The sequence below is a fragment of the Myxocyprinus asiaticus genome, chromosome 5, assembly GCF_019703515.2.
Source record: "Myxocyprinus asiaticus isolate MX2 ecotype Aquarium Trade chromosome 5, UBuf_Myxa_2, whole genome shotgun sequence".
In the NCBI taxonomy this organism is placed as follows: Eukaryota; Metazoa; Chordata; class Actinopteri; order Cypriniformes; family Catostomidae; genus Myxocyprinus; species Myxocyprinus asiaticus.
The window spans coordinates 15121996-15135089 of NC_059348.1; the positions used below are offsets into that span (position 1 = coordinate 15121996).

The 13094-nt window shown below is 34.1% G+C and overlaps 1 protein-coding gene across 1 annotated transcript in view; it reads right to left on the minus strand.

The window, feature by feature from the left end:
- The window catches only part of LOC127441656 (vacuolar protein sorting-associated protein 4B), a 29281-nt gene extending 19678 nt beyond the window's left edge, over positions 1–9603 (minus strand). Inside the window, exon 1 of the mRNA XM_051699293.1 lies at positions 9477–9603. Within this exon, the coding sequence (XP_051555253.1) occupies positions 9477–9497 (21 nt within the window). The 5' untranslated portion in view covers positions 9498–9603. The remainder of the gene's footprint in view (positions 1–9476) is intronic.
- Positions 9604–13094: the final 3491 nt, after the last annotated feature.

Below are 13094 nucleotides of genomic sequence, written 5' to 3' on the forward strand. Positions count from 1 at the left end.
ATCTGAAAGAGATTCAGATTATCATGAGTCTGATAGATTCAGATTATCATGAGACTGATAGAGATTCAGATTATCATGAGATTGATAGAGATTCAGATTATCATGAGATTGATAGAGATTCAGATTATTACAAGTCTGATTGAGAATTATACTGTATTATCATGAGTCTGATAGATTCAGATTATCATGAGTCTGATAGAGATTCATATTATCATGAGTCTGACAGAGATTCAGATTATCATGAGATTGATAGAGATTATGATTATTACGAGTCTGACTGAGAATTATACTGTATTATCACAAGTCTGATAGATTCAGATTATCATGAGTCTGATATGAGATTCAGATTATTATGAGTCTGATAGAGAATAATACTGTATTATCATGAGTCTGATAGAGATTCAGATTATAATGAATCTGAAAAAAGATTTAGATTATCATGAGTCTGATAGAGATTTAGATTATCATGAGTCTGATAGAGATTTAGATTATCATGACTCTGATAGAGATTTAGATTATCATGACTCTGATAGACATTTAGATTATCATGAGTCTGATAGAGATTCAGATTATCATGAGTGTAATAGAGATTCAGATTATTACGAGTCTGATAGAGAATAATACTGTATTATCATGAGTCTGATAGAGATTCAGATTATCATGAGTCTGATAGATTCAGATTATCATGAGTCTGATAGATTCAGATTATCATGAGTCTGATAGAGATTTAGATTATCATGAATCTGAAAGAGATTTAGATTATCGTGAGTCTGATAAAGATTTAGATTATCATGAGTCTGATAGAGATTTAGATTATCATGAGTCTGATATGAGATTCAGATTTTTACAAGTCTGATAGAGAATAATACTGTATTATCATGAGTCTGACAGATTCAGATTATCATGAGTCTGATAGAGATTCAGATTATCATGAGTCTGATAGATTCAGATAATCATGAGTCTGATAGAGATTCAGATTATAATGAATCTGAAAGAGACTTAGATTATCATGAGTCTGACAGAGATTCAGATTATCATGAGTCTGATAGAGATTCAGATTATCATGAGTCTGATAGAGATTCAGGTTATAATGAGTCTGATATGAGATTCAGATTTTTACGAGTCTGATAGAGAATAATACTGTATTATCATGAGTCTGACAGATTCAGATTATCATGAGTCTGATAGAGATTCAGATTATCATGAGTCTAATAGAGATTCAGATTATCATGAGTCTGATAGAGATTCAGGTTATAATGAGTCTGATATGAGATTCAGATTTTTACGAGTCTGATAGAGAATAATACTGTATTATCATGAGTCTGACAGATTCAGATTATCATGAGTCTGATAGATTCAGATTATCATGAGTGTAATAGAGATTCAGATTATCATGAGTCTGACAGATTCAGATTATCATGAGTCTAATAGAGATTCAGATTATCATGAGTCTGACAGATATTCAGATTATCTTGAGTCTGACAGAGATTCAGATTATCATGAGTCTAATAGAGATTCAGTTTATTATGAGTCTGATAGATATTCAGATTATCATGAGTCTGATAGAGATTCAGATTATCATGAGTGTAATAGAGATTTAGATTATAATGAATATGAAAGAGATTCAGATTATCATGAGACTGACAGATTCAGATTATCATGAGACTGACAGATTCAGATTATTATGAGTGTGATAGAGAATTATACTGTATTATCATGAGTCTGATAGATTTAGATTATCATGAGTCTGACAGAGATTCAGATTATCATGAGTGTAATAGAGATTCAGATTATCATGAGTCTGATAGAGATTCAGATTATCATGAGTGTAATAGAGATTCAGATTATAATGACTCTGACAGAGATTCAGATTATCATGAGTGTAATAGAGATTCAGACTATCATGATTCTGACAAAGATTCAGATTATCATGAGTGTAATAGAGATTCAGATTATCATGATTCTGACAAAGATTCAGATTATCATGAGTCTAATAAAGATTCAGATTATCATGAGTCTGAGAGATTCAGATTATCATGAGTCTAATAAAGATTCAGATAGATTCAGATTATCATGAGTCTGACAGAGATTCAGATTATCATGAGTCTAATAAAGATTCAGATTATCATGAGTCTGATAGATTCAGATTATCATGAGTCTGATAGATTCAGATTATCATGAGACTGACAGATTCAGATTATTATGAGTGTGATAGAGAATTATACTGTATTATCATGAGTCTGATAGATTTAGATTATCATGAGTCTGACAGAGATTCAGATTATCATGAGTGTAATAGAGATTCAGATTATCATGAGTCTGATAGAGATTCAGATTATCATGAGTGTAATAGAGATTCAGATTATAATGACTCTGACAGAGATTCAGATTATCATGAGTGTAATAGAGATTCAGATTATTACGAGTCTGATAGAGAATAATACTGTATTATCATGAGTCTGATAGAGATTCAGATTATCATGAGTCTGATAGATTCAGATTATCATGAGTCTGATAGATTCAGATTATCATGAGTCTGATAGAGATTTAGATTATCATGAATCTGAAAGAGATTTAGATTATCGTGAGTCTGATAAAGATTTAGATTATCATGAGTCTGATAGAGATTTAGATTATCATGAGTCTGATATGAGATTCAGATTTTTACAAGTCTGATAGAGAATAATACTGTATTATCATGAGTCTGACAGATTCAGATTATCATGAGTCTGATAGAGATTCAGATTATCATGAGTCTGATAGATTCAGATAATCATGAGTCTGATAGAGATTCAGATTATAATGAATCTGAAAGAGACTTAGATTATCATGAGTCTGACAGAGATTCAGATTATCATGAGTCTGATAGAGATTCAGATTATCATGAGTCTGATAGAGATTCAGGTTATAATGAGTCTGATATGAGATTCAGATTTTTACGAGTCTGATAGAGAATAATACTGTATTATCATGAGTCTGACAGATTCAGATTATCATGAGTCTGATAGAGATTCAGATTATCATGAGTCTAATAGAGATTCAGATTATCATGAGTCTGATTGAGATTCAGGTTATAATGAGTCTGATATGAGATTCAGATTTTTACGAGTCTGATAGAGAATAATACTGTATTATCATGAGTCTGACAGATTCAGATTATCATGAGTCTGATAGATTCAGATTATCATGAGTGTAATAGAGATTCAGATTATCATGAGTCTGACAGATTCAGATTATCATGAGTCTAATAGAGATTCAGATTATCATGAGTCTGACAGATATTCAGATTATCATGAGTCTGACAGAGATTCAGATTATCATGAGTCTAATAGAGATTCAGTTTATTATGAGACTGATAGATATTCAGATTATCATGAGTCTGATAGAGATTCAGATTATCATGAGTGTAATAGAGATTTAGATTATAATGAATATGAAAGAGATTCAGATTATCATGAGACTGACAGATTCAGATTATCATGAGACTGACAGATTCAGATTATTATGAGTGTGATAGAGAATTATACTGTATTATCATGAGTCTGATAGATTTATATTATCATGAGTCTGACAGAGATTCAGATTATCATGAGTGTAATAGAGATTCAGATTATCATGAGTCTGATAGAGATTCAGATTATCATGAGTGTAATAGAGATTCAGATTATAATGACTCTGACAGAGATTCAGATTATCATGAGTGTAATAGAGATTCAGACTATCATGATTCTGACAAAGATTCAGATTATCATGAGTGTAATAGAGATTCAGATTATCATGATTCTGACAAAGATTCAGATTATCATGAGTCTAATAAAGATTCAGATTATCATGAGTCTGAGAGATTCAGATTATCATGAGTCTAATAAAGATTCAGATAGATTCAGATTATCATGAGTCTGACAGAGATTCAGATTATCATGAGTCTAATAAAGATTCAGATTATCATGAGTCTGATAGATTCAGATTATCATGAGTCTGATAGATTCAGATTATCATGAGTCTGATAGATTCAGATTATCATGAGACTGACAGATTCAGATTATTATGAGTGTGATAGAGAATTATACTGTATTATCATGAGTCTGATAGATTTAGATTATCATGAGTCTGACAGAGATTCAGATTATCATGAGTGTAATAGAGATTCAGATTATAATGACTCTGACAGAGATTCAGATTATCATGAGTGTAATAGAGATTCAGATTATCATGATTCTGACAAAGATTCAGATTATCATGAGTGTAATAGAGATTCAGATTATTACGAGTCTGATAGAGAATAATACTGTATTATCATGAGTCTGATAGAGATTCAGATTATCATGAGTCTGATAGATTCAGATTATCATGAGTCTGATAGATTCAGATTATCATGAGTCTGATAGAGATTTAGATTATCATGAATCTGAAAGAGATTTAGATTATCGTGAGTCTGATAAAGATTTAGATTATCATGAGTCTGATAGAGATTTAGATTATCATGAGTCTGATATGAGATTCAGATTTTTACAAGTCTGATAGAGAATAATACTGTATTATCATGAGTCTGACAGATTCAGATTATCATGAGTCTGATAGAGATTCAGATTATCATGAGTCTGATAGATTCAGATAATCATGAGTCTGATAGAGATTCAGATTATAATGAATCTGAAAGAGACTTAGATTATCATGAGTCTGACAGAGATTCAGATTATCATGAGTCTGATAGAGATTCAGATTATCATGAGTCTGATAGAGATTCAGGTTATAATGAGTCTGATATGAGATTCAGATTTTTACGAGTCTGATAGAGAATAATACTGTATTATCATGAGTCTGACAGATTCAGATTATCATGAGTCTGATAGAGATTCAGATTATCATGAGTCTAATAGAGATTCAGATTATCATGAGTCTGATAGAGATTCAGGTTATAATGAGTCTGATATGAGATTCAGATTTTTACGAGTCTGATAGAGAATAATACTGTATTATCATGAGTCTGACAGATTCAGATTATCATGAGTCTGATAGATTCAGATTATCATGAGTGTAATAGAGATTCAGATTATCATGAGATTGACAGAGATTCAGATTATTACGAGTCTGATAGAGAATAATACATTATTATCAGGTGTCTGATAGAGATTCATATTATCATGAGTCTGACAGAGATTCAGATTATCATGAGATTGGTAGATTCAGATTATTACGAGTCTGACAGAGAATTATACTGTATTATCACGAGTCTGCTAGATTCAGATTATCATGAGTCTGATATGAGTTTCAGATTATCATGAGTCTGATAGATTCAGATTATCATGAGTCTGATAGGGATTCAGATTATAATGAATCTGAAAGAGATTTAGATTATCATGAGTTTGATAGAGATTCAGATTATCATGAGTCTGATAGAGATTCAGATTATCATGAGTCTGATAGATTCAGATTATCATGAGACTGATAGATTCAGATTATCATGAGATTGATAGAGATTCAGATAATCATAAATCTGATAGAGATTCAGATTATCATGAGATTGATAGAGATTCAGATTATTACAAGTCTGACTGAGAATTATACTGTATTATCATGAGTCTGATAGATTCAGATTATCATGAGTCTGATAGGGATTCAGATTATAATGAATCTGAAAGAGATTTAGATTATCATGAGTTTGATAGAGATTCAGATTATCATGAGTCTGATAGAGATTCAGATTATCATGAGTCTGATAGATTCAGATTATCATGAGTCTGATAGGGATTCAGATTATAATGAATCTGAAAGAGATTCAGATTATCATGAGTCTGATAGATTCAGATTATCATGAGACTGATAGAGATTTAGATTATCATGAGTTTGATAGAGATTCAGATTATCATGAGTCTGATAGAGATTCAGATTATCATGAGTCTGATAGATTCAGATTATCATGAGTCTGATAGGGATTCAGATTATAATGAATCTGAAAGAGATTCAGATTATCATGAGTCTGATAGATTCAGATTATCATGAGACTGATAGAGATTCAGATTATCATGAGATTGATAGAGATTCAGATTATCATGAGATTGATAGAGATTCAGATTATTACAAGTCTGATTGAGAATTATACTGTATTATCATGAGTCTGATAGATTCAGATTATCATGAGTCTGATAGAGATTCATATTATCATGAGTCTGACAGAGATTCAGATTATCATGAGATTGATAGAGATTATGATTATTACGAGTCTGACTGAGAATTATACTGTATTATCACAAGTCTGATAGATTCAGATTATCATGAGTCTGATATGAGATTCAGATTATTATGAGTCTGATAGAGAATAATACTGTATTATCATGAGTCTGATAGAGATTCAGATTATAATGAATCTGAAAAAAGATTTAGATTATCATGAGTCTGATAGAGATTTAGATTATCATGAGTCTGATAGAGATTTAGATTATCATGACTCTGATAGAGATTTAGATTATCATGACTCTGATAGACATTTAGATTATCATGAGTCTGATAGAGATTCAGATTATCATGAGTGTAATAGAGATTCAGATTATTACGAGTCTGATAGAGAATAATACTGTATTATCATGAGTCTGATAGAGATTCAGATTATCATGAGTCTGATAGATTCAGATTATCATGAGTCTGATAGATTCAGATTATCATGAGTCTGATAGAGATTTAGATTATCATGAATCTGAAAGAGATTTAGATTATCGTGAGTCTGATAAAGATTTAGATTATCATGAGTCTGATAGAGATTTAGATTATCATGAGTCTGATATGAGATTCAGATTTTTACAAGTCTGATAGAGAATAATACTGTATTATCATGAGTCTGACAGATTCAGATTATCATGAGTCTGATAGAGATTCAGATTATCATGAGTCTGATAGATTCAGATAATCATGAGTCTGATAGAGATTCAGATTATAATGAATCTGAAAGAGACTTAGATTATCATGAGTCTGACAGAGATTCAGATTATCATGAGTCTGATAGAGATTCAGATTATCATGAGTCTGATAGAGATTCAGGTTATAATGAGTCTGATATGAGATTCAGATTTTTACGAGTCTGATAGAGAATAATACTGTATTATCATGAGTCTGACAGATTCAGATTATCATGAGTCTGATAGAGATTCAGATTATCATGAGTCTAATAGAGATTCAGATTATCATGAGTCTGATAGAGATTCAGGTTATAATGAGTCTGATATGAGATTCAGATTTTTACGAGTCTGATAGAGAATAATACTGTATTATCATGAGTCTGACAGATTCAGATTATCATGAGTCTGATAGATTCAGATTATCATGAGTGTAATAGAGATTCAGATTATCATGAGTCTGACAGATTCAGATTATCATGAGTCTAATAGAGATTCAGATTATCATGAGTCTGACAGATATTCAGATTATCTTGAGTCTGACAGAGATTCAGATTATCATGAGTCTAATAGAGATTCAGTTTATTATGAGTCTGATAGATATTCAGATTATCATGAGTCTGATAGAGATTCAGATTATCATGAGTGTAATAGAGATTTAGATTATAATGAATATGAAAGAGATTCAGATTATCATGAGACTGACAGATTCAGATTATCATGAGACTGACAGATTCAGATTATTATGAGTGTGATAGAGAATTATACTGTATTATCATGAGTCTGATAGATTTAGATTATCATGAGTCTGACAGAGATTCAGATTATCATGAGTGTAATAGAGATTCAGATTATCATGAGTCTGATAGAGATTCAGATTATCATGAGTGTAATAGAGATTCAGATTATAATGACTCTGACAGAGATTCAGATTATCATGAGTGTAATAGAGATTCAGACTATCATGATTCTGACAAAGATTCAGATTATCATGAGTGTAATAGAGATTCAGATTATCATGATTCTGACAAAGATTCAGATTATCATGAGTCTAATAAAGATTCAGATTATCATGAGTCTGAGAGATTCAGATTATCATGAGTCTAATAAAGATTCAGATAGATTCAGATTATCATGAGTCTGACAGAGATTCAGATTATCATGAGTCTAATAAAGATTCAGATTATCATGAGTCTGATAGATTCAGATTATCATGAGTCTGATAGATTCAGATTATCATGAGACTGACAGATTCAGATTATTATGAGTGTGATAGAGAATTATACTGTATTATCATGAGTCTGATAGATTTAGATTATCATGAGTCTGACAGAGATTCAGATTATCATGAGTGTAATAGAGATTCAGATTATCATGAGTCTGATAGAGATTCAGATTATCATGAGTGTAATAGAGATTCAGATTATAATGACTCTGACAGAGATTCAGATTATCATGAGTGTAATAGAGATTCAGATTATCATGATTCTGACAAAGATTCAGATTATCATGAGTGTAATAGAGATTCAGATTATCATGATTCTGACAAAGATTCAGATTATCATGAGTCTAATAAAGATTCAGATTATCATGAGTCTGACAGAGATTCAGATTATCATGAGTCTAATAAAGATTCAGATTATCATGAGTCTGATAGATTCAGATTATCATGAGTCTGACAAAGATTCAGATTATCATGAGTCTAATAAAGATTCAGATTATCATGAGTCTGACAGAGATTCAGATTATCATGAGTCTAATAAAGATTAAGTTATTATAAATTGGAAAGATTCAGATTATCAGGAGTCTGATGGAGATTTAGATAATTTTGCATCTAACAGATTTTCAAATGACCTCGAGTACAATAAAAATCTCATTTTTAATTTTAATTTTCACAAGATTCTTTTAGTTATTATTTTTTCACATATAACTTTATTAGTTTGTTACAAAAGAAAAATAATTAAGTGACATTAAGTATGTGTGGCTTCTTATTATCTTCAAGTCACATTACAGTTAATTAATAAATGTATTTGCAATAATTTAGAAGCTGAAAATAATAACCACTCACATAGCCTAATGTTAAAATCGACGACTTTTATTGACAAACTGCATTTATCACTTAACTTTTTTGAGGTCAATGATGCCTTGGGGGAAAAAATAGCCTACTGTTTTAAGATAATGATCAAACGACACACTATTGACATTGTTCCTGAACTGATACTAGCCTATAGAAATGCTGAATGTCCGGGATTAACTGTGTCTCAAAACATACACAGCTGATTATCCCTAGACAGCATGTTTGCGCCTTCCGGGTCAGAAATGCATGACAGCTCACATGATTTTGAGACACAGCAGTGAGAACCTTTGTACTTCAGGATTGTTAAAACACAACTCATTTGGAAATAATGACAACGACGGTCCAGCGTTGCGCAAGAAATGAATGTGAAATATAAGTACAATTAGTTAAGTAAGTGATTTCGTGGACAACGTAAAACAGATTTACTTTGAAATCGGACACGGATCCGCTATTAAACTATACAAATAACGATACTTTGTCTGAATTCATGTTATCATTACGTTATTTACCTGTAAATTAGTAGGCTCCATGTCGCCCTGATTTGTAGATCACTTCTCAAGAAGTTTCGATGACTGTTTGTTTGTCTGTTTAGAGTCTGTATGTAACACCCACTTGACTCAGAGTTGAAGCCTGATAATCAACGACTGAAGGAAAATCTGAAAAACAGCGCCTCCTCATTCTCACTCAGCCTGAGGAAACTCTTTATCATAACTCAAATATTTGAATTGTTGTTGTAATATATTATATCATATAATGGTGATCAAAAATGGCTAACGGTCATAAAAATATTTTCTTTAAATATTTTTAAAGCAAAATATCCTTTCTTATTTCTTTCTTTTGAATTTTGGGGTGAAATATGACCTGAACATGTTCAGACAGTTGTACCACTCATCAGTAGAATATCTTCAATGGCTCAGCAGAATATACCTAGACTACGGGTCTGTTCCAAAACTTAGTGAGCTGCCTCGCTGTCTCCTGCCTACTGAGGCAGCTGTCTTCTATGGCAGCATCCTTACCAGAGAGTTTTTAGCGGAGATTTGCCACTTCTATTAAAATGAATGGGAGAAATTGTAAAGCCCAACCAAGGAGCTCTGAGTGCCCAATGGTCAACGGATGTAGAAAGGAAGTCCCGCCTTACAGTTAAAAGAGCCAATCACCTTTTAGAATAAGACATCGCCTGTCAATCAACTCTAGAACGCGCATGCGCATTAGCTATACAAGCAGAGAAAATTTTGGTTTTTAAGGTAATATGAGGTAAAGAAGCACAATTTATGATACAGTTTTGTCAGATTTTACTGCTAATTTAAATTACGGTATGCTCTTTGATCATAATATTGACCAACCGTTTTTGAGATTTCGGTGTTCCCTGATTCAAGTAAATAGGAGCTGCACTGGCATGAGTGGAATAGCCTCCCAGGAGCATTTCAAAGATGCCCGACAGTGGACTGACCACTGATATATAATATAGAACTGGATTGCTCATGACGTAATAAAGGGGGTCGCATACCGGACGCGTCTGGCGGACGACATGGCGCATTCTAAAATTCGAAACAGCTGTTTTCTATGAATGTACGAGCACCGCCGCTGCCACTCGTCGTTCTCTCAGCACGCCCAGCTACAACTCCGGAGTCTGCTCAAATTTATGCCACACCACGGAGCGCAACTCGCATATTTTCCATTAAATTCGAATCAAATTATTATCAAAGGACATAGATTATTTACTCTAGCGTTGTTCATTGTTGAAGAAGGGAACAACCTTGGTATCTTTTGTGTGTACTGTCTGACACCTGAGCTGCATCGACGTGCCCTGTGTTTGATACGTGTCGTGTCCTAGCCGCGTGGCGCTTCTCGTCCGGTGTACAACCGCCTTAATAGTGAAGCCACTGCGCCACCATATGGCTATGCCCAAACATTCCAATGTCCCTACTGACTTAATAGGAAATCATCTAATTTCAGCGAGTAAACATTAGTCGTTCAAACACCGATTTTATTCTCAAATCTGCATGTACATCCCTACAACGCAAACTTCCCACACATGTAATTATTTATTTAGTTATAGTCGGGAATTTTTCCTGCTTCTTAAAAGCCCGAGCGAGTTATGTATTTCTACAGCAGTGATTCCCAACCCTGTTCCTGGAGGCCCCCCAACACTACACATTTTGGACATCTCCTTAATCAAACACACCTGATTCAACTTATTAGCTTATTAGTAGGGACTCCATGACCTGAATTGGGTGTTGCAGAAAAGGGAGATATACAAAATGTGCAGTGTTGGGGGGCCTCCAGGAACAGGGTTGGGAACCACTGATCTACAGTATATCAAACACTATCCACCTCTAACAAACTTCATCAGCGAACAGATCAGCTGAATGTAAACAATTTCACTGAAACTGAGGTAAGATACAAACAGACATTTTCAGACTTATTTACTGTGATAATCATAGTGTTTGTTCAGAGTTACTTGTTTTATGTTTTTATCAAAAAAAGTGCCTTGTTCTCGCGGTCACTTGAATAAGAGCACGCGCTCTCTCTCTATCACACACAGCGGGCGCTGAGATTGAGGGAGATACACAAAGCAAAGCTGGTTAAAATTAAACGGATACGGGTTCGACTGGAGGACATTGAATTAAACTGACAACAGAGAGCACTTCAATGTAAAAACAAGCAAATCCCGGGCATTTAAGGCAATTTAGAAATCCCGGTTACTTACTATTTTAAAGTCCCTTACGGGGTAAGAACGTATTGTCACCATAAACAAGCAGATATTACAGCTTTTCCTCCTTACATCACAACTTGTGGACAGTTTTCCCGCTTCCTTTGGTGATCGTTGTGCTGCACTGATAGGCTGAACACCGGGGCAGGTGAATGCTCTGATATCGCGATCTGCGTATATCTTCTCCCTCGTAACGAATATTATCCAGAACGAGAAAATTAAACATTAAACATGATTGTCACTAGAGGGCGAAATGCAACTGTCATATCTGCAGGTCAGAGATAGTGAAATGGGGGCTTTTTCGCCTGTCAGTCATTGACGCTCTATGGCAGATTGGGCATACTAAAATGACCGCTCGAACACTTCCGGTGGCTTCACCTCCTGCCTGGCAGTTAAACATTGCATCAGCGATCCAGTTCTATTTATATATCAATGAGACTGACTTGCTAGAAAGACTTTGATCCTTACCAAAGTCTTTTTAGCAAGTCAGTTCACTCAGTGGCCATCGTTGGAACACTCCCAGGAGCTATTTTTCGATGTAAACAAGCAGTATGCCAGTGCAGCTTCTATCTACTTGAATGGGTAAAGACCGAAATCTCCAAAATGGTTGGTCAAGATTACGATCAAAGAACATATTTCATGGGCTCTGGGTAGCTCAGCCAGTACTGACGCTGACTACCACCCCTGGGGTTGCGAGTTCGAATCCAGGGTGTGCTGAGTGACTCCAGCCAGGTCTCCTAAGCAACCAAATTTGCCCGGTTGCTAGGGAGGGTAGAGTCACATGGGGTAACCTGCTGGTGGTCATGATTAGTGGTTTTCGCTCTCAATGGGGCGCATGGTAAGTTGTGCGTGGACTGCGGAGAGTAGCATGAGCCTCCACATGCTGTGAGTCTCCACGGTGTCATGCACAACGAGCCATGTGATAAGATGTGTGGATTGACTGTCTCAGAAGCTGAGGCAACTGAGACTTGTCCTCTGCCACCTGGATTGAGGTGAGTAACTGTGCCACCACGAGGACCTACTAAGTAGTGGAAATTGGGCATTCCAAATTGGGGAGAAAAGGGATTAAAAAAAAAAAATTATAATTAAAAAGAACATATTTCATATCAGTAAAATATAACTAAACTGGTATCATAAACTGTGCTTCTTTACCTCATATTACGCAAAAAAATATAGCTAATGAACGTGCTTTCTCAAGTTGATTAACAGGCAATGTCTGTTTCTAAAAGGTGATTGGCTCTTTTAGCTGAAGGCGGGAATTCCTTTCTACATCTGTTGACTGTTGGCGACCGCTGGGCATTCCGATTTCTCCCATTCATTTTAATAGAAGTGACCCGGCCGTCTCTGTTAAATAGTCTCTGATTCTTACTAAAGTGATGCCTCATAAGAGAGTGATTTGGAATGCACTACATAG